The sequence below is a fragment of the Bombus fervidus genome, chromosome 5, assembly GCF_041682495.2.
Source record: "Bombus fervidus isolate BK054 chromosome 5, iyBomFerv1, whole genome shotgun sequence".
NCBI classification, from domain to species: domain Eukaryota; kingdom Metazoa; phylum Arthropoda; class Insecta; order Hymenoptera; family Apidae; genus Bombus; species Bombus fervidus.
In genome coordinates, this window is record NC_091521.1 from 17,668,905 (window position 1) to 17,694,920 (window position 26,016).

The 26,016-nt window shown below is 37.8% G+C and overlaps 1 protein-coding gene across 2 annotated transcripts; it reads right to left on the minus strand.

The window, feature by feature from the left end:
* Positions 1–5,381: 5,381 nt before the first annotated feature.
* Positions 5,382–24,977, minus strand: LOC139987278 (uncharacterized). 2 transcript variants are annotated; one of them, XM_072003357.1, is made up of 4 exons: positions 24,432–24,977; positions 10,592–10,689; positions 9,971–10,174; positions 5,382–6,467 (listed from the first exon to the last, which is right to left on the minus strand). In XM_072003357.1, the coding sequence occupies exons 1-4, from the start codon at positions 24,506–24,508 to the stop codon at positions 5,962–5,964; spliced, it is 885 nt and encodes a 294-aa protein (XP_071859458.1). In that variant the 5' UTR covers positions 24,509–24,977; the 3' UTR covers positions 5,382–5,961. The 2 variants fall into 2 exon arrangements, with proteins under 2 accessions (XP_071859458.1, XP_071859459.1); XM_072003358.1 differs by lacking the exon at positions 24,432–24,977 and adding an exon at positions 12,813–13,793.
* Positions 24,978–26,016: the final 1,039 nt, after the last annotated feature.

Here is a 26,016-nt window from a genome sequence, read left to right on the forward strand (position 1 = left end):
TAACCAGGGACCAAGAGAAAGGGATCTATGGAACAGGGATACGTTGAATTGCTCGAGAAGTGCAACATATTTTCGATGGTCACTGGTTACTTACTCGGCGAAGGGCATAGACGTTACGTTGAAAATTTGATTTTCATTTTCTTCGAGACGATATCGACGTTGTTCGACGGTGAGGAGGAATTTTAAACGATTCGTTTCGTTTACGTTTAGAGCGTAGTTTATCTCCAATCTTTTCTCGCGATTCTCCAATTTTTATATTTCCATCTCGTTGTTACTTTTAACGAGCAAAAAGAATTGTTCACGATTTAAGAAAATTTTTAGCGGAAAATTGGAACGAATCGTGGGTATTAACAATGATTCTTTCAAATGTCCTGTAACTTTATGTATCATAGATACTGATGTTTCCTTTTGTAGAAATGAAGTGGCGAAATCTTTCAAAGTCTTGGTAATTAAAGTCTTCGTGTTTAAAATAAAATGAAATTTTGAAAATAGTAAGAAGCGTTAGTTGAAAAGATTACGTTCCTTATTTGCTCGTGTTTACCCAAAAATTTCTACGATTCGTTTTAGGATATCTATTTTTAAGATATCTTTCGTTTTACAGAATATCAGATTTGGTTATTACAATTCTCAAGTCCAACTTAATTATCCCATATTTAGATTCCGAGAATCGTATGTTTTGCGAATGTACGATACACAGGGGCAAAATACATGGTTCGATTTATAAGAGCGTCTTTATCGGCGAGTTTCCTTTTTCTCGCGATTGAAATTATCGATTATCAATCGGAGAACAACCAATCGGATCGCGTAGCGTTTCTGCACTTCGCCAAAGCCAGTAATCGATCAACCAACACCTGAATTATTTATCGACTTATCTGCGATCGCTAATTCGTTGCAAAGTATAATGGCACGATGTTTTCCTGTTCAAACAAAGTTCATATTCGTTGTATCAAGGGCTAAAACGTGGAACTTGCGAAACAAGTTGTTCCATATTTCTAATTTTCAATTATTCCTAATTTTTCTCAAATGTTCCGCCATCGTATCTTTCTAAATATTTATTTAAAAAATATACTCGTATTAAATATTACTCGACGCTCAACGAATTCGCCATTTCAGCGTTCTGTTATCCGAACATTTCACTACGCGTACACTTTCTACGGTATGAAATTATATTTTGCATAAAAGGCAGGAAGATCGTGTATAGACTTGGTCGTGGTGACTTAAAGTTCAGTTTTACTCAAAAACACTCGGTCGTCGATTTCTACGCGAACGGTACATGACGCAAATTCGAGTGGATCGCGATATCGTTGGCATTGTGATGGAAAAATGGAAAGTTCTGGACAAAGGTCGAAACGTGGTCCCTGTCGAAGTTCGACAGGACGCCCTCAGGAAATCTAAACCGGTAACAAGATGGCTGCTCGGAAACGGAAACCGGAAGCTTGTCACTCAAGCTACACCGGCTTCCGGCGTGTCCCGAAAAAGGGAAATGTTATAGAACGGTCGAGAAGAGAAATAAAAAGGAACGAGGGATGGAATAGGGGAGAGATCTGTCTCGAGTGTATTGTTTTATCGCGTTTCTCTTGTAAATGCTTACTTAAATCGTCATACGCGTATATAGATATTATATAAACATTTATTTTCATAAAAGGATGAAACAAAATTTCAAGTTGCGGTATTTCGGTATTCTAATTATACCCTCGTTGCGTTTAGAAAGCCAATGACTCGATCTAAAATTTGATCAGGCAAATCTTTTATCTTTCGATGATTAGAAATGTCGAGACGTATCAATTAAACGATTAAAAATGACGATCATTGTCTGAAAATATACATCGCAGCAATCAGAGCGATTTTCCACGATAAGAAGAATCATTTTTCAATTTACCATTCTTCCTACTTAAAGCATTGCCGATAACTTTCGTTATCGCTTTATTCAGGGCACATAATCATTTTCAATTCGAGGAGACAAATTTCGCAACATCGTATAGTACCAATATCGATAATCGTATGTTCTCGATCAATACGTAGGTAACGTATAAAATCACTTGAATAATTATAAACTACTTATCATCAGATATTATGTCTACACCGTGCAAAAGATCATACGACTTGACTGATAATTATAATCGTTACATCTGTTTGATTCCAGTAGCAATTACGAAGTTGCTAATCTAGTTTCATTCGATATTCTTGACAACAAAATACGTCAGAGCGATATTAAAAATCCTCTATCATATTACGAAACGATGAATTTTCACATTTTCTAGATATATTTTATAATTTTATTGTAATTTTAATTTTAATTTTAATTTTATTTTAATTTTAAAGAGTCAAACGACGATATTAAAATTACTTCTCTGATATTCTATATTCTTTAATATATAGGAAACTCTAATTTATTATTTCAAAAAGAGCGTATATATCGTCATTGTTTGGTATCGTTGTTTCGCTTCGAAGTATTTTAATATTACGATATCTTTTTCAACGGGAGAGAAGGAATAAAATACAACCGATTCGCTTAAGATTCGATTTTATTAAATATGTATCTGATATATCAGACTACTATGTATTATATACAATGTACATATATACAACCTATTCGACGTAATTACACGCTACTTAATTAAAGGTGATAAACTGGGATCTCTGTATCGACTGGTATCTGTCACGTCACTTCTCTATAATTACACTATAATACCTGCTTCCCCCCTCGTTCTACCAAAACGTTTCTCCGAGAAACGAAACAATCGAGAATCTTCGAAAACTGGCCTGCGTTTATTTTACAACGGACGTTCAAATCGTATAATTAACGACTTATCGTTTAATACTTTTCTCGACGATCACAAGATTCGAATTTCTGCTACGAATCTATATACGATGATTTTTCTTTTTATTACTGAAAAAAAAAAAAAAAAAAAATGAAAAGAAATTATCCCTTAAAGGCGATCGTGCGTGGAATTTCATCCTATACGAATTTTCGTCTACCATCGCGATATTATTATTTCTAATCACTGTAAATAAAACAATTTTCTAACGTCCGTTTAACATCGAACGATAATAAATAAACGATAAAGATGAGCTGCGATCTTTCACCGGCGATAACCTTCAGGGATTAAATCTCTCGTGTTGCAAGCTTAATTCTTCCGACTAATTACAATTTTGTAAGAATGTACACGTAACGACCTTTTCGCTCTCTGACTCTCCGTGAGAGATTGTTTTTCGCTTTATTTTATCTCGTTATCGCGATTAGATTGATAGAAAGTGGTGTGTTCGTATTACATAAGAGCAATCAGGGATCTTTGCAATTTTACTGCACGCCATTTTCTTTTACAAGTGTCTTATGAAAAACGACGATATTAACTTTGATACTTAATTTCTTTATCTGTTATTCGTAAGAGGGAATGACGGATCTCTGTTAGGATCTTTAAATACGAACGTGAGAAATACTTTTCTCAAAGTACACTCATATATATACACATACATACACGCTACATGGACTAACCACAGCTTTGTACAAATCGAACAAAGAAAACGAATAATATGGAAACTGCGAATCTATCTAACGATCGATCCTACGATACTGGCCAAAAATTTGAAATCACGCTCTTAGCTATGCTCAATCGATCTTCTCGACTAACGATAGTTGCTTATAGGAGTATTCGAGGATATTTGGTATTAAAGCTATTTCGGATATCGGTAAAGGTGTGATTGGGGTGATGGATGGTCGTTAAATTATAATAATTACGATAAATTTAAATTAAGCTAGTTAATCTTTTAAGATACCCAGCCTTATTGCATATTATTCTTGATTTTATGCGATAAAACCTATTAATACTCTAAAATTAAGTAATCTAATCGAAGTCGTCCTTTATGGTCAAAGTTCTTTCGTTTCTCTAGTTTAGTTCATTTAAATTTATTTGACTAGAAAGTATTACGAATTAGCAAAATTATACATCGACTCGTACAGTGATTCCAAAGTTTTGACTTGACGATGGTTACGTATATACATACGTATCTTATCCAATTGTCTATTTATAGTATGATAGATCACTCTGTCGTTATGACGTGTAGGATTTTTCATCTTTGGTTTTACCAGTTCACCGCGAACATCCGATACGATGGAGGAAACACGACGTAGTCGGGTATAGGCAGTCGCGTAGTATCACTCGAATGACACTTTTATCGATTAAAAGTTTCATCGAATTTGTGTAATTCGCGGCGTGCCTCCATCGTGTAGCGTTCGATCATTTTTCTAACGAATTAGAACGCCTCTGTCTATCGTCAACTTCGACCGGAAGTAATTCATTTATTCTAACAACGAGAACACGAATATCCTCGAAGTTTCGTAGACAACACACTCTTCGTTACTGTTAACGACACCTACGCTAATAATACGTTTCATTCTTGATAATCTTACTACGAAGGGTAACGGTAACGTTTGTTTCCCATCGGAATTCACTTTAGAGTTCCAAGATTTTGGTTTTTCTTAAAGTTATCCTTCAGATGCCAACTTCGTGTTTTTCTTTTTTTTTTTTCTTCGATCCACAACATCTCACTGATTTTTTCTTGGTCAATTTGCATTCTCCGTATTCTGGAAATTATTGATAACACCGTTCTATTGACTTGTTCGTAACCGATTTTTATCGTCGATGTTTACCGGTATATATTACTTTAAGATTCTTCGATTATCACTTGTCCTTTTTAAGAACTGAACTTTTTGAGTTAAGATATTGTTTACGAAGCACTTAATCCGTTGTTGACTGTGGTTTTAAGATACTTTTCCGGTTTTGGATGTGCCTGTTCGTCAATGATCGATAAATTATTCGTTAACTCGTGTTCTACGTTCGGTTGCTACAGTCGCCGATTCTACTCAGATTATTCTTCCTTTCAAAAATATCTAACCTTTGTTGTTGGTAATAATCATCGACGAGATTATTCGCAAGTTATCTTTCGATCCTCGTTCATCGAAATCTAATAATTATTAATATTAATATTAATATTCAACAGAGAAACTGTTTCCTATTCCTCTCAGAAAGATTCACTCTTCTTCGTTGTCCATAAATAACAACCATCGATCGAATTGTTCACAAATCTTCAAAGAATCCGGTCGCGAAAACCATCAACAGTTTTATTCACAAGAGAAGACTTCACCCATCCGTTTTCTCTTCTTCGTTTCGGGAAGAGTGTCCATTATTCGAAGACGGTAACCATATCAGTCCAATTGGACAGTAACCAAATCTGTCCAATTCGAAACACAGGCGACTGCGTGCTGTTCGTAAAAATCTGTACAGGTAGAAAGTACTCGAAGGAACGACAAATTGATCTTGTTAATGCTTTTCCGAGAGCCGGAAACGTATAATAGACCGGCAGGTTGTATCAAATCGCTTCTACTCGGATTATTCTTCCTTTCAAAAATATCTAGCCTTTGTTGTTGGTAATAATCATCGACGAGATTATTTACAAGTTATCTTCCGATCCTCGTTCATCGAAATCTAATAATTATTAATATTAATATTAATATTCAATAGAGAAACTCTGTGTCCTATTCCTCTCAGAAAGATTCACTCTTCTTCGTTGTCCATAAATAACAACCATCGATCGAATTGTTCACAAATCTTTGCAAAATCCGGTCGCGAAAACCATCAACAGTTTTATTCACAAGAGAAGACATCACCCATCCATTTTCTCTTCTTCGTTTCAGGAAAAGCGTCCATTATTCGTAGACGGTAACCATATTTCATCTTGCATCACCGGAATCTAATCACTTAACAATAACAATCTTCGACCGTTTTGTCCACAAACCTGCGGATAAACCTACCCCAATAACGATTATCCCGATTTCCCATTTCCCAACAATCCCTCAGATATCCCAGTACCAACAACGTCCAATAGTCTAGCAATAGTCCACGACGAAATTGATTGGCAATTCATTTGACGATTGCGTTTAACAGTTCACCGTTGCTTCTTTTACCACCAGTATGGCTTTTGCATGTACGGAGGCATAGGAACTTGGCCAGTGCTTGGATACGTGGTAGGTTCCATTAATTTCGACTGACAAGGTTTTCCATCCTTAATCAACAATGGAACCGCGACTCTTCTCGGTGAACATCCACTTCCACTGGCCTCTACCCTTTCAGTGGCTGCTCGTTTTGTCTTGTACCTGTGGTTCTGAAACCAAATTTTCACCTGCGTGGGCGTCAGTCGAATGATCGACGCCAGATGCTCTCTTTCCGGCGCGCTCAAGTATCTCTGTTGTCGAAAACGCCTCTCGAGCTCGAACGTTTGCGCTTTCGAGAACAACACTCGTCTTTTTCGTTTCTTGTGCTCCGTCTCGTGTGGTTGCGCCTCGTTTGCCTGCTGCTCGTCTTCGAAATCAGCGGACTCCTCCTCCTTACACTCGTGGTTTGTCTCCTGTTTCGGCGGGAACGAAAGATCCGAAATCGTCGGGCTCGTTGAGTCCGGCTGCTGCAACACTGCAATTTTGAACATCGCGATATTACTTTCCAAGTTGAACGTATGTTTCTCGTGGGAGTTTTTGTTCGGTCGAATTAGCTGGTAAAGCGAATTTTGATCGATCAACGAACGTTACGAAATTCTATATTTTAATTGTAAGAAAATTCGACGTTCCGCCGAATTTCGTGAAAAGTGTTTGGAAGATTGAGCGATGAGAATGGGTTGAACTTGGACGGAATTTTAAAAACAAGCAATTGGAATTTGTGCACTGATCTTGTAGAATTGATCGGATACCAAGTCAAATAAGTATCTATATACCAGAATGAATTATAATTTCTCGTCTCTCGATTGAAAAGTTAGTAGATTAAAGAGCTGTAAATGCTTTTCTACTGATCTAGTATTTTTCTAACTTCTGTACAATCATAATCGTTTAAAAGATGTTTTGACAAAATCGTATAATTTCTATGTCTCTGACAGTTACTCGTATATGTTACTTTTCCGATATTTAGTCATTACTACGTCTTTACCCGGAGTTCGAAGTCAATTTCGTTTTAGTTCCTCAAAAATGAATAAACATCGCTTGGAAAGAATCATCGTTAGAATGACTGAAATATTACTACAGCTGCATTTTTTACTACCCTTAACTCCTAACGCTGATTGCAGGCAGATGCGAGCCTGTATCGATCTTCTCGAGTCTTGTTAACGAGTGTTTGCTCATCGTTCAGACGACGTACATACGTAGCTTATTTAAATGCATCAGGATAAATTAAGCGAACGAACCTACGATGTCTTGCCGACGATGACTACTACGATATTTCATTTGCAAGGAAACAATATAAATCGATCGATCGCTCGTCCAGCGAAGTTGCTCTGCCAACTATTAAACATTGCAAACAGTAGGAAATGTTCGAGATACAATAAAAGTACTCTCGGTTGAAACAAAAGCGGAAGATTTGACTAATTGTTAAGCTGCTGTTAATTGTAAAATTCTAAAAAATGAATATATAATAAGAAACGACGAAACTTGGATTAGGAATAGTAGGAAATGTTCGAGATACAATAAAAGTACTCTCGGTTGAAACAAAAGCGGAAGATTTGACTAATTATTAAGCTGCTGTTAATTGTAAAATTCTAAAAAATGAATATATAATAAGAAACGACGAAACTTGGATTAGGAATAGTAGGAAATGTTCGAGATACAATAAAAGTACTCTCGGTTGAAACAAAAGCGGAAGATTTGACTAATTATTAAGCTGCTGTTAATTGTAAAATTCTAAAAAATAAATATATAATAAGAAACGACGAAACTTGGATTAGGAATAGTAGGAAATGTTCGAGATACAATAAAAGTACTCTCGGATGAAACACAAGCGGAAGATTTGACTAATTATTAAGCTGCTGTTAATTGTAAAATTCTAAAAAATGAATATATAATAAGAAACGACGAAACTTGGATTAGGAATAGTAGGAAATGTTCGAGATACAATAAAAGTACTCTCGGATGAAACACAAGCGGAAGATTTGACTAATTGTTAAGCTGCTGTTAATTGTAAAATTCTAAAAAATAAATATGTAATAAAAGACAACGAAACTTGGATTAGAAATAGTAGGAAATGTTCGAGATACAATAAAAGTACTCTCGGATGAAACACAAGCGGAAGATTTGACTAATTGTTGAGCTGCTGTTAATTGTGAAATTCTAAAAAATAAATATGTAATAAAAGACAACGAAACTTGGATTAGAAATAGTAGGAAATGTTCGAGATACAATAAAAGTACTCTCGGATGAAACACAAGCGGAAGATTTGACTAATTATTAAGCTGCTGTTAATTGTAAAATTCTGAAAAATAAATATATAATAAGAAACGACGAAACTTGGATTAGAAATTAGAAATAAAGGAACCATATAGACCAGAATTTAGTATACTCGGTCTGTTCGCCATTTAATCCAACAATATTTTGATTAATCTTCGGCTAAAGTAGCAAATACCACGGTGGCCTAGAGACACGCTAATTTAATGTACAACTACGAGGTCCCTGGATTCGTGAACATACAATACGCTTTTGTGAAAGACCCGTAAGCCTGGTTGGGGTGAGTGTGAAGCAATATAGAGCCTGTTTGATACCCTATTGCACCCCATGGGACCGACTGTATCATTTTCATGGGAGATTAGGCTGTAGTCGCAGTCTCGTCGTGATTTCAATTAGACATTCCTCGTTACGGAGACGTTAACATCTTCGAAAAGAACGATTCTGCGATTAATTAAGCCCTAATTTTAAAGGTAGTATCTACTACCAGCATCAAATTTCCCTTTCGCGTCAGAAATTTTCAATCGTTACATACGATTGTCAATTGTGACGAAACTTGCGATTCTTGTCAAACTATTTTACTAAGAGTCAGAATTTAGAGCGTTTTATGGTAATCCTGGCAAGGATAAGGTGCAAGTAAACGATTAACCATAGGTCTCGTTCGATATTTCTCAAGGAAATTTTTCAATTTATAAAAATCAATCTAAACGATCGTTTTTCGCAAGAGAAATATATACCGCGTAAAAACATCGAGAATTCCAGCAAATTCGCTACCTGATCGGAACCACGTCTTTCGCGTTTAAAGGGGTGAAATGCACGATTTCTCGGTTCCACGAATGTTCAACGAAAAAAAGGGGATGAGGATATAAAAGGAATAAAACGAAGGGAAGATAAGGAGAAAAGGTGAAAAGAGTCGATAGGCTACCGGTGGATTTTTTGGGCGTGACAATTTCGATTCATCGAGGGCCTACAGGACTACACGCATCTGTCCTCGAAGGGACATCTGTCTTCTTGTATTGGCCAATCGGTGCACAGGACCCACAAGGATCTTTTATAGGACCATTAGATCCTGCTTAGCCGACGCGGGCCAATTGTAGGGTGTTAAATAAATAAGGGTTTCGATACAGCCCCTTCTTCCTACGTTATACACTGCCTCTTAGAAGTATTCTTTGGTCGATTTGGACGGCAAAAGCACAAGAACGTTGGTAAAATGTGTGTGAGACGTGCGAATCAGTGAGAGCTTCGGACACAAAGATTGCCATAATTTATCAAACTCGCGGATAAAGTTAATTTTTTATTATTCGTAAATAGAGACATTTTCTCTGTAAATGAGACATATAGAAGAATTTGAGAACAAAATCAGGAAAAATATACAGGATATCCTAAGGAATGGCGTTATAATTGTGCACGATGAACTGAACTATGATGTTAATTAAACTACGAACTAAACTAAACTACGGATATTTATGCAAATTTCTTGTGAATACAAAAAAATATATATATATAGATCCTAAGTAGAGATTCATTCTCTGAATACTACGACAGATACTTTGAATATTTCGTATTATACGAATCCTATGCATTTTTCTACGCATAGGTATTTCAATTTTCCATAAATGCATAAACAGCCGCAGTCCACTCATCGCCAATCTCTTTTAATCTCTGTATCGGTGATTTGCAACGATTCGTGATGCCTTCTTTCTTCTCACTCACCATTAACTTCCTCCAGAGGCTGAGGTAACGTGGTTGGTAACGTTGGACCAGTCGGCCATCCCAGTAAACCAGGTGGCGGGGGTGGTAGGGTGCCTCTGTTCAAGTTCGCGTATATCGCGGGCTGTAACATGGCCGTCGTGTGTTCGAAAAACTGTTGATACGCCGACGGAACATCGTTCGTGGTCGGTAGCACCGTGGTACTACCTGTAACGAGAATTTTCAGGATCCAAGTCTTTAACATCGATTGCATCTAACTTTAAATTTGCAATTCTATTTTGTTGGAAATTTGAGCCAAGTTAATTTATCAGAGAATTTAATTGATAAAACGATATAATTGAAATTTCCAACTTTTTAAAACTAAGAATGAAATTATACGTGCGACATTTGCAGATAAAACAAATCTAATTCATATTTAACGGGTGAAATTTTTAAATTTTCAAAGGAAATTTCTAAGGAAAGAACTAGATCGTCTAGCAATCGACGGATCCTATCGCAAAGTCGATTGATTTTAATGGAAACCGATAGCGTAAAATACGAGTATTAATCGATTCTTGTACGATCGAGATTTAACAGAGAAACAACTTGGCTATAGAAGATTAGAAAAATTATACTTGTTCTTACCTTGTACCTCCGTTTCTTCCTGGGACGGTTTAGAATCAAGCTGCAGGATGTCATGTATGTGAAAACTTGTCCTGGGCATCTTGATGCTCTCCAATATTCTGCAACAGCACAACCAAAAGGAAAAACCGTTAGAAAACATGGAAAATATTCGTCTCAGCCGACAGGATTACACTGATCGAGCATCTACCTATTTGCATATATTTCTCATCTAAATACACGTGTACAACTACAGTTAGCGTGTAAATCTACTCCGAAACAGAAGGAAACAATTACCTCGAAAAAATGAAATGAAAGAAAATGTAAGTAGAATTTGTAAAATCATAGAAAAATAAATCTATCGGTCGAAATAATAGGATCGAGACTTAGGGTCGTGGATTTAGTTTAAACGAAAGGCTGTTGCGAGTCGAGAAGTCGGGCACGAAGGTCGCTTTTCAGCGGAATCAATCCAATTTTCCAAGTTTTCCTGCGGCGCGAAAAGCATCAAGAAGCCAGCAGGAGACGCTTAAGACCCGATTAGACGCGTCCTGTGCCATCAAAAGACTGGATACCTGCAGCTTTGCTGCCAAACAACCTGTCTTCCGGCATAGAAACGAATTTTTGGCCTTCTAGTTTAAGCCAAACCCACCTATTATCGCAACACGTTCGGCCACTTTCCTGATTCAAAAAGCCATCAGAAAATTTTCTTAATCGACGCCTGTTCACCACGCTGTTTCTCCATATCGGAGATTTGCTGGTGTTTTAAGAAAAAGGAGATTTAAAAAGTCTGATAAGGATAAAGATATCAGAGCGTTTTGATATCGCGTTGTATAGAAATTTCCAGGATTATCGATCTTCGGTGTTGGCAAGTTTCAGGATTAGATCGTTAACTTTCGTTCTTACAACTACAAACTTGTACGGTGGCGCAATGCGACCGTTAAAGCGCTCATTACACAAAGATACGCGGAAAGATAGGATTTTTGAAAGGTGAAAACATTTTTCGAAATAGATACAAATTTTCGCTTAAATAAAAGATCGCGCTTTGTAAACAAATTTCATCTTCGCGATAGAAAAACCAGAGTCTCGGATTTACGGTAATATACCGTTTCTTTATGCTTTTCGTTCGAACTTGTAGCAGAATTCCCAACTGACATAGAAGTTTCCACTTTGGTCGAAGAAAACGAGAAAGTTAAATCCCAAGCGGAAGAATTTCCGTTTCCTCTAAATAACTAAACTTCCTTCTACTTGCCAGAACGAATACCGAAATCACGAAACTAATGAAAAAAGTTCGTGGAAACTTCGATGGAACTCGCGTTCGAAAATGAAACAGTCGCTGGAAATTTTGAAGCGGGAACTTGGTCGAAGAAGAAACTAATTGGCGTTACTTTTCGCTCCTAAAACTGTTCGTTCGCTAGCAATTAAAATGGAAGTTGCAGCATCGAAGTCACCGGCGATTCCAATTAAGCGTGACAATATTTTTAAAGTTTCTACCAAAGAATTCTCGATTTTCTCTTTATTGCTCGTTGTCGGCTGTTTTGCAACGAAAAGTTGATCGATGAAACCATGCGCGTTATAAAAGTTAATCAGGGATGTCGATAATCGAACGAGTGCTCGATAAGCTTCGATACATGTCACCGGAGCCACGTGGAAGAATTCGAGGGCCATCAAGATCTCCTTTCGATTACGAGACAATAAATAATTACCGATAATATTATCGAGGGACTTTTTCCTCTATCTCGGGCCATTTTCGAACTCTGTTACGTTTTTAAAAAAAAATTGTAAACCAACCGCAGATAACGTTTGCTTATTTTTTTCATTACATAATAGTTGACGAACAAATCACCATTCTTCTAATTTCGATATATACTAAATTCCTCCAATTTCCCAAGAAACCTAACATTTACCGCGTTCACGTACCAAAATAAAATTCTACCACAAATCCAACTAAAAATCTACGTGACACTTTGCAAGAAAAACTTGTCTATTCAGCCAACCGAAGCAACTCTGCTACCTTCTCTTCTCTAAATTATTTCATCGAAATCTCGTTTCACGAGGATCCTCGTTGGAGCATGCGAAATTCTGCAAGGATACCGCGTAAGGGTCTGATCGGACGATCGAATTCTACTCTACTCGGAGAAGGCGAGGAAGGCAGGGTGGCAGTGTTGGCAAAATAAGCTTCGTACACGTGATATATTCGCTATGTATCTTTTTTTTTTTCTTCTTCTTTTTCATCTAGTTCGTTTACCTATTATTGAAAGCGATCTGGCTGTACCAGACGTGATTCAAGAGACTGGTCGGATAGGATAGCAGCGGCCAGGGTAGAATCTTATTCTTGTCCGCCATTTTGAAAGGTCGAGAAGATGTTAGTAGTGGCGTCAGTACATGTTAATGTCCTCGTGGTTCTCGCACACTCGTTCACTCTTTTTCTATTACTCCCTTTTTCCCGTCTCTTTTAACTTTTAAAACCCCTCTTCCCGTTCGATTTTCTTTTCTAAAACTCTCTCCTACCTTCTGCTTACTCTCGTCCCCTTTCTCTACTCCAACTTGTTTAAATATCACTTCCCCAAATCACTCCGAATCGGTCGTCGTTCAAACGATCAGTTCACTCGCACACCCGACCATTGTCTTCCAATTTAACGGTTCTTCGTGGTTCATCGTTCGTTTCACGAACACTCGCGAGTTAGTTTAGATCCTAGACGACACTCCGCTATGCTTTCAAGCAACGACGTTTGAAAGTTTTAAACGTTCCGCGGCATTGTCGCGAGAACCGGGAACTCGAGGAAACATCGCGGCAACTCGCGTCACGTTCATTTTGTATCGAGGAGATGGAGAAGATCGGAAGAAACGGGTAGACGCGATTCGACTTGGTCTAGGCTGAAGGACTCTCCTTGTACTTTTTGAGTGTCCTCGACGAGCACTTGACGGCTAGTGTTCCCTACCTCCGTACAGTTTCGCTCGTCAAGCACCCTCGAAGCCGAGGGCGGATCTTCGTTTCAGGGGCGGGGATTGGCGAGCTCACCCTCCGGCCCGAGTCGCACGACAGTCCACCCCTCTCTGTCAGCCAAGAGAATTAGCTGGCTGAATTTTCCAGCGAACGTAGTAGACCGTTCTTTCGAGCGGACAGCATAGAAATCAATCTAGGAGAGAGAAACATTCTAACTGTACCATTACGGCCATGGGGATTTCAGGTGGAAAGGGGTGGCTCGAAAGGACAAGCTTCTTTGAAGATTTGCGCAGGTTTGTATCCGCAGCTTCGAGAAATACTTTTCAGAGGAAACTAGTTTTCTATAGTTTCCCAGTTGTTTGAATATCCTTCTTACGTGGTTGCTTACAAACACGCGATTATGAAAATTGTCGCAGAAAACGAAACGATTAAAACATTCGATCTACCGAACTAATTAAACGATGTTCGATCCAACGTTCCTGAAAATTCTGAAAACCCACGAAATCGCCTTCTATGGTCATCGACCGAAATGTTTACTCGTTTCAAAAACAAATATACTCAGGCCAAAAGCAAATAGGTCAACCTGTCTAAAAATCCACCGCTTAATCGGTGAAAGCAGCGTGCAGCCGGCCGTCTACTTTTGAGACCGAAGAGTGCAACGTAACAGAAGCTGGAATGAAAATTTATTGAAATTGCGAAACGCTCGAGCAAACGCTCGTAAACGAGAATAGACTGTCCAGAGGCGCTAGAGGTAAATTTTCATCGAAGGGGTGGAGCCTCGTGTGGACCAATCGGACGCTAGTTTCTAGAGGATCGGCCCTGAGAAGTGTCTAGGGGGTTGATTTTAACCCTCGTCGCGGCTCCACCAATCGCGTCGCTCCATCGATCAGGGCTTTTTACACCGAGAGCATACTTTGCGTCGAGTGTTAATGTGAAAGGGCATTAGCGGTGCTTTTACCGTGTCATTTCGATTTTTTCTTCCTCTTTGTCTCTCTTTTGTCAATTTTAGGCCACTTCCTTCACGGTTCGTTTTCTTTCTGTATTTATACTGCAACGATACCGTGTGTGTCGATAGTCGAAAGTGGGTTAGAAGCGTCCTCGGGCGTAGTCACGATCGTTACGTAGTTTATGCCGTTGAAGGTCTGACACGGCTTCCTGGTGGCTGATATTACGAAACGTGGAAAAATCGACGCGTCCGAATAACAAATGCAAATACGGAGGTTTTGATCTTTCCCTGTTATCGATTCTTAGAACTACGCGTGATTTTCGACGTTACGTTGATATTACGATAGTACGTTATTTAATAGTATGGAAGTAGTGATGAACAGAAGAATTATATCCGTACTTTGTCAATTTCTGTGAATAAAAAATATTACGATTGGTTCATAGATATCGAGCATTAAATATATAAATAATAATGTTTACGATATCGATGGCTATCAAATTCTCGATGTATGAGATTTGGAAATCGATGATCGAACGTTTAACGCGATTATTTTCTAACGTGGATTACTCTGGATAATCAGGTCATGCTTTGAGCTGGTTCGGATAGTATACAGGTTTTGAGATAACTTAAAGTAGAGTATTTGTTAGATCGATAAAGTCATTGAAGTAGGGATTATACTAATTTCATTGCTCAATGTAAGAACACAAATGGTTTATTGAAGAATATAAAAGAATATTTCCCATAATCTTTCGATCTTCCTAATATCGTAATTTCAGAAAATAACGTTACAATATCTAATGATATCCTATTATGTACTGTCCTAATATATATATATTTTAATATACTTCAACGAGGATAACTTTTAACAACGTACTGAGAATATATAGAATGAGAATTACGATAATCCTTCGTATGCCACTTTTAATCATTCTTTTGTCCATCGTCTTGTTTGATTTTATTTGCTGGTAAACTCAAAGGTTAAACGGTTCAAGTCACAAACTAATCAGTTCTCCAATTTTTACAATTGTCCCGACTCGGTCTCAAATTCACGAAATACCTCAACTTCTTCACAATATCGTTTCTTATTTTTTTACTATACACGGGAATCAGCCATAATTTCGCTTCAAAGTCCCAATCGCAAATCATACGCCTAAGGAAATCTGTGCAATTCGAAACACAGGCCACTGCGTGCTGTTCGTAAAAACCTGTACAGGTAGAAGGTACTCGAAGGAACGACAAATTGATCCTGTTAATGCCTTTCCGAGAGCCAGAAACGTATAATAGACCGGCAGGTTGTATCATATCGCTTCTACTCGGATTATTCTTCCTTTCAAAAATACCTAACCTTTGTTGTTGGTAATAATCATCGACGAGATTATTTACAAATTATCTTTCGATCCTCGTTCATCGAAATCTAATAATTATTAATATTAATATTAATATTCAACAGAGAAACTGTTTCCTATTTCTCTCAGAAAGATTCACTCTTCTTCGTTGTCCATAAATAACAACCATCGATCGAATTGTTCACAAATCTTCGCAGAATGTGGTCGCGAAAACCATCAACAGTTTTATTCCCAAGAGAAGACTTCACCCATCCATTTTCTCTTCTTCGTTTCAGGAAGAGTGTCCATTATTCGTAGACGGTAACCATATCAGTTCAATTGGACAGTAACCAAATCTGTCCAATTCGAAACACAGGCGACTGCGTGCTGTTCGTAAAAACCTGTGCAGGTAGAAGGTACTCGAAGGAACGACAAATTGATCCTGTTAATGCTTTTTCGAGAGCCGGAAACGTATAATAGACCGGCAGGTTGTATCATATCGCTTCTACTCGGATTATTCTTCCTTTCAAAAATACCTAACCTTTGTTGTTGGTAATAATCATCGACGAGATTATTCGCAAGTTATCTTTCGATCCTCGTTCACCGAAATCTAATAATTATTAATATTAATATTAATATTCAACAGAGAAACTGTTTCCTATTTCTCTCAGAAAGATTCACTCTTCTTCGTTGTCCATAAATAACAACCATCGATCGAATTGTTCACAAATCTTCGCAGAATCTGGTCGCGAAAACCATCAACAGTTTTATTCCCAAGAGAAGACTTCACCCATCCATTTTCTCTTCTTCGTTTCAGGAAGAGTGTCCATTATTCGTAGACGGTAACCATATCAGTTCAATTGGACAGTAACCAAATCTGTCCAATTCGAAACACAGGCCACTGCGTGTTGTTCGTAAAAACCTGTGCAGGTAGAAGGTACTCGAAGGAACGACAAATTGATCCTGTTAATGCCTTTCCGAGAGCCGGAAACGTATAATAGACCGGCAGGTTGTATCAAATCGCGTAGAAACTGACCCGCATAAATACAGGTATATTATGATGCGCGTATACGCGAAAAGAGACGGACGAAAAAGCGTGAATCGAAGAGAAGAGAAGAGAAGAGGCAAAGGGACAGAGGCGACGATGGAGCGGGTTTCCGGTTTATTCAGTTCCAGGCTTTGTGCGATCGCGTGGGTCCCTGCTCGGCGAAAAAGTCAAAAAGTACGGAAGAGGGCGGTTCCTACCTTTCTGACTTTTCTCATGATCTCTCGCCTTTTCGAATTTATCGCCGTTGGAAAATCTTTGCGCCGAACCGCTTCGTTTCCGGCCGATCTTCAAGAATTTTAACGCGTTTCTGAGATTTTTCATGTACGTAGTTTTTCAATGGTAGAGCAAGTGGTATTCGTAATCGGTATTTAGAAACAGAAATATCGCTAGTTGTAACGATATTAAGATATTAAGATAGCGTCAATGGGATTGAAAATGTTGTCAACACTGGACAGAATATTGGCGATGTTGATATTAAGAATATTATCAATGTTAAAAATGTAAATATGCTGGGATTGATAACACGGGGAAAGGATATTAACGATACTGGTATTAAGAATGTTATTAACGTGAAAAATTGATATCAATGGGATCAGAATCGAAAGTACGTGTGTAGGAATATCGTAGGATATTCATTAAGATATCGAAACGTTTACAAATAAATATCCATGCAACTGTTGATATTCTGTTTTAGCAAAGCAAAGTTGAGCTTTATATGGTGACTAAGGCAGTGTTACAAGTACAGCTATCGATACTCACGAGTGAATAGAAGGGAGTGAATCATTCGTGTTACCAGAACAGAAAATCGTAAATTACTTTGACAGGCTCGATTTACACGCTTACATTTCTATCCAGTGTTTCAAGTTTTTATAAGTACAGACTTCAAGATTCAACTTATTGTTCGATCCTGTTTCCAGCCTAAAAGAGAAAGAGAATCCAGGAACATTGCAATTTACAGTATATTGCATCCAATCGAAATTATGCCAAAAAATCTTCTATTGTAGAACAAAAGATCAAAGGATATTTTCAATTTCAAACCCACGTTATACAACGTTTATCTCAAGTTATGCGAAAGAAGTAATAAGATATAGCCGAGAGAAAAAGACAAAATTAGAGAAAGGATATAAGGAGAAACAGCTAAAAGTTACGAACGATTGAAAACAAGAGGATACGCGATGCTGATTTCAATTCTGAAACAACGACTCGAAGAATTCTCCAACGTTCGCTTAAAAAGCATTTATTGCGATTATTACATACAGAGACCAATAAATATCGTATCTACGGGGAAAGAAATATGAGAAGAACGAAAGAAGAAGATAGGGACGTAAAAAGAGACAGGTAACAGTCACGAAACATTAAGAATAAAGATCAATCCGCAGCATGCACGAACAAGGATCGTCGAGTAGAAGCTCTCGCGTGTTCAGCGAAACTCTTTTCCAGAAGACGACGCCGAGCGTGCACGAATCGTCTGCCGTTTCCACGGCTGCGCCGTTCTAACTCGGTTAGAATCGGATTCAACGAGACGCTCTCGTGATTTTTCCAATGATTGTTCGCCCGAGTCCGCTGAAAACTTCAAAGCGTCGGCGTACTTTTGCCGGAGGAAGAGCAACGGAGGAAGAAAATGATGGAAGGAAAGGGAGCGAGGGAAACAAGAGAGGAAAAAAAAAAGGTAGAAGAATACTGGAGAAGTTCGAGCTGCCGGGCAATCGAGCAACATTTGCCAGGATCCCACGACTGTTTGGCGATAGCTGTGCCAACTTGTTTCGAGCACGCAACCCAATTTGTCTGCGTCTCATTGTTTTACCGGCCTCGCTGCGCGATCCTCCTGCTTTCTTCGCTGAATATTGTCCAAAGGGTATCGTGGCATGGATTATCGTGGCCCTTCGATGATCGAGTGTTATTATACCGAGGGTTTTTACCTGCCAATACGGTAGGATCAGGATTATCCGAATTAGTTGGTTACAGAGAAATCGGATAATTCAATTTTTCGAATAGCAGAACGATGATAAAAAAAAGTGTCTTTTATCATATAAAAATCAGCTTCTTGTAACGTTACGATCGCCAAGTTATATTTAACCGTGCATGCAAATAGCTAGCATCCATCTCGATACTTAAAATTCAATAAACATTGTGCCAAATACCTACGAGCCCAAAAAGAGAAGCAGAAATCGATTAACAGATTAGATTCGAGCGTTTAAATTCCGATAATCTTCTCAATAGCTCTTAGCCTCGCTGATTAACTCGAACCGATCGGATAAACTGGGTGCTTAAGGTTCTGGTTGGAATTTTAAGGTAAATCAAGGTAGCTCGTCCAACTAACTCGTGCATGGCCTACCTTCCAGTTAATCCACTGTTTGAGAAAACCGGTTTCTCTTGCACTTGTTAAGCCGATACTTCTCAATCGACTATGCCAGATTTGCTGGTGCGCTAGTGCGAATTGTAAGTGGTTTAAGATTCGAGATTATTTTGGAGATTTTTAAGAAGCGTGGCAAAAGATAAAGATATCGAGAGAAGCGAAGGGAATCTTCTTGGCTAGCTGGTAGGCGATTAAACCTAATGTTGTTTCCAATAAATCGCCAGTATCGTTCGTTGGGAACTACATTCTCTCTTGGAAAAATTTTCACTGCTTTCGTTGGTTTATGGCTCTGCTGTTGCGATATTCGACGTGGAAACACAATAGATTGTTAATTCGAGGAACTGTTCCTCAACTTTTGTTCGCTGATACTTAAAAGACAGAAAGGGGATAGCAAAGATATTGGAATTCGTTGAATAATGAGAACGTATAGAATTTTTACAACGATATTTGAGAAAACAGAAAACGACATGCGATGTATCGAAATTTGTATGGTAGAAGTATTATTAGTAATGTATTATTAGTATGCAGAAGACAGATAAAGATTGCAAATGATTGAAAATCGTAAAAGGATAATTTTCTATTCGTCTCTATAAAATTGAAGAAAGTCTGTCGTTAATTATATTTGTAATATTACAATAATTGATAGCCTACAGTGGCTACGTAAAGCATTTGCACGCTATTTGAATAAAATATCGAAAATATAGTACTCGTCGTGACATTTATAAAACAAATCTCCATGTAGATTCTATTTCATTTGTGTTCCGTAGACAGTTGCGAACAATGGTGTTCATAAAAATCAGAGTTTGGATGAATATTTACGTTCTGATTAATAGGATTCGTACAGAAAATCGTATTACACAAGCGTATTCATAATATCGAATGAAAAGTCTGTAATACGAAATGAAAATTCACAATATTGGACAACACTCGAGTCGTCAAGTACACGAGTAACGATACTCAAAAATTTTTACGATCCCCGTGTAACAGGCACTCAAGCCGGCACTCGAGGGTGACCGTTTCGATAGTCGAGCTGGTAAACTCTAGTACCACTTGAACATTTAGATTTCGCATATATAAAAGCAGATCTACGAAATACAAAAGACGGGTTGAACTGCGAAGGAGAAACGGAAATAGCGTTTGAAAGGAAAAGACGTCGGCATCGGAAATTGTAGAGGAAAATGTTGCGCTGGCACGTACTGACGATAAATAAGAACGTGGCAGGAGCCTCAGGTGGCCAACAGGTACCGATATTGTCATGTTAATGAAGGATACTGAAAATATCTGCTAAATGGATGGGACATCCATTCATCCTGGCACGTTTCACAGCCTCAACACCTGAATCTTTCTGTGAACCGACCAAGTATCAAGTGGTCATTCGAGGATACGCTCAAAAGTCGAATTCGGCTGTTGCAGTCGGTTTGCCACTCTTCAAACTTTCGAGTGCCGTTTCTCAATGAGTCATAATTATCTCGATCGAATATTATTCCATGTTATTTTATTAATTATCAAATTTGCAATTTTCCAGGTTTCGATCGCAGATACGTACATACCTGTATAGACGCTTTCGAGATAATTAACGTTGATTTTTATTGACATAATTATTACAACGCTACTACTCCACTATCCATTGCTATATAGCATTCGGTATATTTATCTTTCGAAATAACTTGAATCTAACGCGTCCACTCTACGCTCTTCATCCCTGGAACACTTTGTCAACAACTAAACGTACCCTTGGTGGTATCCTTCTCGAAAAACCCTTGAAAATCCACTTTCTATTCGCTTGTACCTATACCAGCAGACTCTTCACCCTCGATGACGAACGACGACAAGAAAGAAAAAAAGCAAAGAGGGGAGAATGACGGCGGGAAAACGAACATTCCACGTTCATTCATGAAACCAGTTACAATGGATCAACGGAGCTTGGAGTCGTGAATGAACGTAGTACGTCTAGTAGTAGGTGGCTCGACGGGTGGCTTTCGAGGAACCCTCTTTCACAAAGCATTTTCCTTTTTTCAGAAAAACTTCTCCCTATCTTCGACGCGGTGGAATGCCACTGGGTCAAACGTGACCCAAACTGTGCACGGCTCGTTAAGGATCAGCTACCGCTGCTATCGTTTAAGAAACGTTTAAGAAGTTATTCGAGGCAGGCACAAGGATAAGTTCCATTCGCCTTTTCGGTCAGTCGGACATCTTATACATAAGAAGAGAAGGTAAGGTTCTGGAAAAGTAATTCTTCTATACTGGCCTTGATCTACACTCGACAACTTCTGTCCCTCTCGATAACTTTTTCTCCTTCGTCCTGTTATGTGTACGTGTATGGAGCTTTATGTGCGACGATCGAAGATTTTTTGTTTAGTAGTCGTTACTATTAGGTTGTCCGAAAACTTTCTTTCGTTTTGTGAGGAAATAATAGACGCACGATGATTTTTTGTTTTATATTATTTGTAGAATTACGTACGATCGATTTTGTTCCGTTGAGATAAACACCGCGACATTTCACAGACTCGCTTTCACGTTTGTACGAAGGTGCATCGTTGTAAAATACACGTTTGCGAAAGAAAGACACTTTCCGGACAACCTAATGCATACAGAGTGTCCCACGCAACTGGAACAGGCTGTATCTTCTAAAGGGTTAGGGGTAGAAGAAGATGTCATAAGCGAAGGATGATATCAGGCGGTGCATAATATGCAACTAATTTTATGCATTTTTATGCATCAGAAAAATGCAACTACACCTTTTTTTCAAATAAAACTAAACTAATTCATTAGGACGTTATCGAAGCTAAAATTTCTCTGAATTATTTTAATAATCAGAACGTGAACGATAACACCTACAAGGTTGATACACGTACGTATATTAAATTTGAAATATTAAATGGCTCTTGCCAACTGTTTATTAAATATTCGTTAAGCATTTAAAGTACGAAGGTTAAATCTTTTACCAGAAAGGATATTGTTAACTGTTTTATTTTTCAACTATTCGCGTTCCCTTGGTTTCTCATCTGATCACTCTTTAATTTTCAAACCACAGAGTTACATATTTTTAATCTAACATTTGAACGTAATTCCTGGAAACACGACTTTCGAGGCTTATAATTTTCTTGCATAAAACAATCGAAGAATTTTCGATCAACATCGAAGAGGAATTTCCCAGTTGGTGAAACAATGCGCGAATAAATATTCCACAGCGTTCTGGCATCGTTTCGCGTTATCTTATGTATCTAATCATTAATCACGTGAGACGTGACGAACAATAAGAGAAAAAAAAGAGTGGAATACGTCCGTCAGTAGGATCGCGTGGTCGTATCGATCGACCTGCATCGAACTGTGGCAATCGGACGAATGTAGTTCGCGTGTCGACCGAATCTAACATTAAGATCGAAGGCTTATCGCTTCTCGATCGAAAGACAAATCTCATTGTACGCTTGTAGATCGTAATTGAGAGATGCGAATGATTCTTAATTCACTTTCCATAGAATGATCCTTAGGAATATTTTTTTAATTTTATAATTTTTATCATCGTGTTAATTTCTTGTTGTATAGGTATATCAAATATTTATAATTGCGAAAGCGCATTTTTAATAATAATAATCACGTAGTAATCATTACTCGAAAACCTTACAAATCTTTTTCAACTTCTGTGAACTCTCGATCGATTCGTCATCGAAGATGATCAGCTAGAGACACACGGGCTAGGTTATTTTATTTTAAAATACATATTTAATTCTAATTTGTATTCCTGTTTTCTACGATGAAGATCATTGGTGGCGTTTAAAAATATTTTTAGAATATTTGTTATGTCTTGGCAACAAAGTTGAAAAATTCAAAGGGAAAAATCGAACAAGACTTTACCAGAGAAATTTACTTTACAATTTGTTCCGAATATCACCAATCCGCTATATTTCAAGTAATATACGAAGCTTTTGCAATAAACTTGACAAATCAGTGCCTGGCGAGATACCGATTTTTAATTCGAGATAACGTTGCCAAGAGTCATAATTTTCCATGTGACTTATAAATACGTAATCTAAAGAGATTAAACGGCGCCATGAAAAAATATGTAATACCTTAAAAATGATTTGTTCTTGCACGAGTATTACCTTGATTTCTCGTATAGCTTCGCGGATTTTACTTAAAATACGATAAGGTAGAAGCATTTGAGTGCAGACAAATCGTATCGTTTAGTAGTTTTCTCGCGTGACTATAAAAATTTGGAACTATAAAAACGAAACGTAGAATCTGACAAAAAAAAAAAAAAAAATCGTTTTATCGAAGAATGAGGATATGTACAAATACTTTGTGTACTTATTGTATATACGTATTTCTATGAATATAATTAGAAGAAAAAAAAAAAAAAATGAAAATTACGTAGAAAATTGTTCTATATACCAAATATTACGACAAGTATTATATCTTGGATATTTCGTATATTTTCGCATATTATGAGCTTTCTAAGCGCTTTGCACCTCTAAATATCTCATAAGTGCATAAAAATCCGCGATCTCGTTATTATATCAAATGATAACTGTGCACAGTTAAAGATAATTATGCACAGTTCAAGTTTGAATCTTAAGATATCGATGCTTAGGTGGCTAAAATAATCCTTACTTACTGTGATGGTTGGATTCGATGGAACACGAGTCACTTTGTAAACAATATCGATGATAGTATGTGGTAATATCGTGGCATTGGTACTGAGGGATCGATCGGTACATCTGATTAGGCGGATAACGCCGGAAACCGGAAGCGAACGTTTAAGAGCAGTCACGCATATTGGTTAGGCGAATCCTTCGGTATAGAGTGGTACGCCTTGTTACACGACGAGACACGCGAGAACCGAAAGGGCCCAAGTACCAACACCTGTTGGTTTCCACCATAAATTTCGGATTAATCGTAACGCGGATGGTCGCTCCCCGTGTTTCTAATTGCGAGTCAGCGTTTCGAACTCGAAACTCGTCGATCGTGAAATTGTTCGAGCTTTCTAGGGAATTGGTGTTCGCTGCAACATCGCGATAGCGAAACGATAATATTGTTCGTTGCTGAGGTGATTTTGGAAAAAGAGTATATCGAAGAAGAGTATATCTTCGATCTTTTCATCCTCGATTTTCATCAACTACGATTCAATTTTTAAAGGAAATTTCCTTTGAAAAAAGAAAGTTTCCACTCGATCCTTGCTTCTTATAGGAAGCAAGCAAACCAAGTTCCATCGTTTGATAAACCGATTTTCTCGTAGGATCCTTACCTATAGTCCTCCTCGACGTAATCCGGAGGGAACAGATGCCAGGACGCGTCGTAGCATTCGTCGTATCCGTTTGCCATTTTCCAGCGTTCTCTTCTTTAACTGTCTTTTTCTCTCTCTTTGTTTCTCTTCGCCTTTCTGTTTCTAAATCGTGAGCCTGCTTCGTATTCGTACGACAGCTCGCGAGAAAGTCTTGCCCTCTGCTTTAGACTCTCGTTCAACCTCGAAAGCGACTGATCTTTGGCGACGAGTTCATTCGAAAGGATATTTTTCATACAAATGTAAACAACAGACCCGGCACTTCAACAAATCATTGAAATATAACCCAGGCTTGATCCTGGCTTGTTCATTAATTTTTCGATATTTCGAACGACGCACGAACACCTTACGAGACGAAGAACCGTAGCATAATTGTCGACCACGTAAGAATCAATTTTCCGTGAAGCGAGTATCGACTCACCGACGGACACAGACGATCGAAATTGTCCACGATTTCGAAATCGACGCCTCGACCAAACCGTGATACCGTGTTCTCAGTTACTGAGAACTATACGTGGATATATCGATCACCTATATATTGTATCGAAAATATGGCTACCAGATAGGAGCTCCGGCAACGTTATCTGTTTGATAACACCCTATATAGATTAGTTTGACTACTGTAACGTCAGACAGGACTGTACACGTTGGGAATATAGACTATAGACCAAAAATTTGGAAACACTTTCTTAATTGTGTTGATCAAATATTTGGAATTTGTAGCGCGTGTTCTATAGAATCTGAGAATTTCGAGTAGAAGTCAACTTGGAACTTTATATATTTTAGTATTTTTTACATTAGGAAACTCTTTGATAAAGAATTATTCATTTTCCTAGTATTAATTTAATAGCTAATTTTATGATTAATTTAACGAATTAATTAATAAAATTATTGAATTAATACGATATTGGTACAATTAATGGTATGCTTGTAAAATGTTTGACTAGTACGGTGTATATTCATTCATCTGCTAATTTTCTCATTAATTCGAAATTAATACTCTAAATATATAAACGTACGATAGACGTGTTTGCTGTAATATCATTTTTATCACCAAGAAGTTTTTTACGATAGCGAAATTGGAAATTTGCTTCTGTGGAAAATTGCCTTGCCACGGTCTATCTTTCGATAATTTTTAATAACGTAACTTTCATGAGAAGGTTGGTCTGTTAAACGTAAAGACAGTTTATCGTTGCCATCGATGCGTCGGGGGAAAAAGTTGTCGCGAAGTAGAAAAGTACGGTATAGAAGAAGTAGAAATAATAGATTGCCATATCTTTCACGTGTGGTTTCATATTGATATCTCGGACCAATGGTAGTGATCTGTGTTACTGTTTCTATGCTAGCCTGACATAAAAAAGCTCCCAATAGATACGCACGTACAATATTTACTATCACTGTTTTTATTACTTCATAATTACATTACACGATAGACATTCTTCACATCAATTTTGTGCTGTATATATCGTGTCATCGTCGCAATAATCACCTCGTTTTTATATAATTTCAAATTAATTTGGTATAACTTTAATTTCATAAAATTTTCATT

Excerpts from the sequence above, each read along its gene's own strand:
- LOC139987278 (XM_072003358.1), bottom strand. The coding sequence starts at position 12,910 with ATGGCGGACAAGAATAAGATTCTACCCTGGCCGCTGCTATCCTATCCG. Across the intron at positions 10,690-12,812 it reads CAGATCGCTTTCAATAATAG|AATATTGGAGAGCATCAAGA; the intron begins GTAAACGAACTA and ends GTGCTGTTGCAG. Across the intron at positions 6,468-9,970 it reads GCCTCTGGAGGAAGTTAATG|TGTTGCAGCAGCCGGACTCA; the intron begins GTGAGTGAGAAG and ends TCAAAATTGCAG.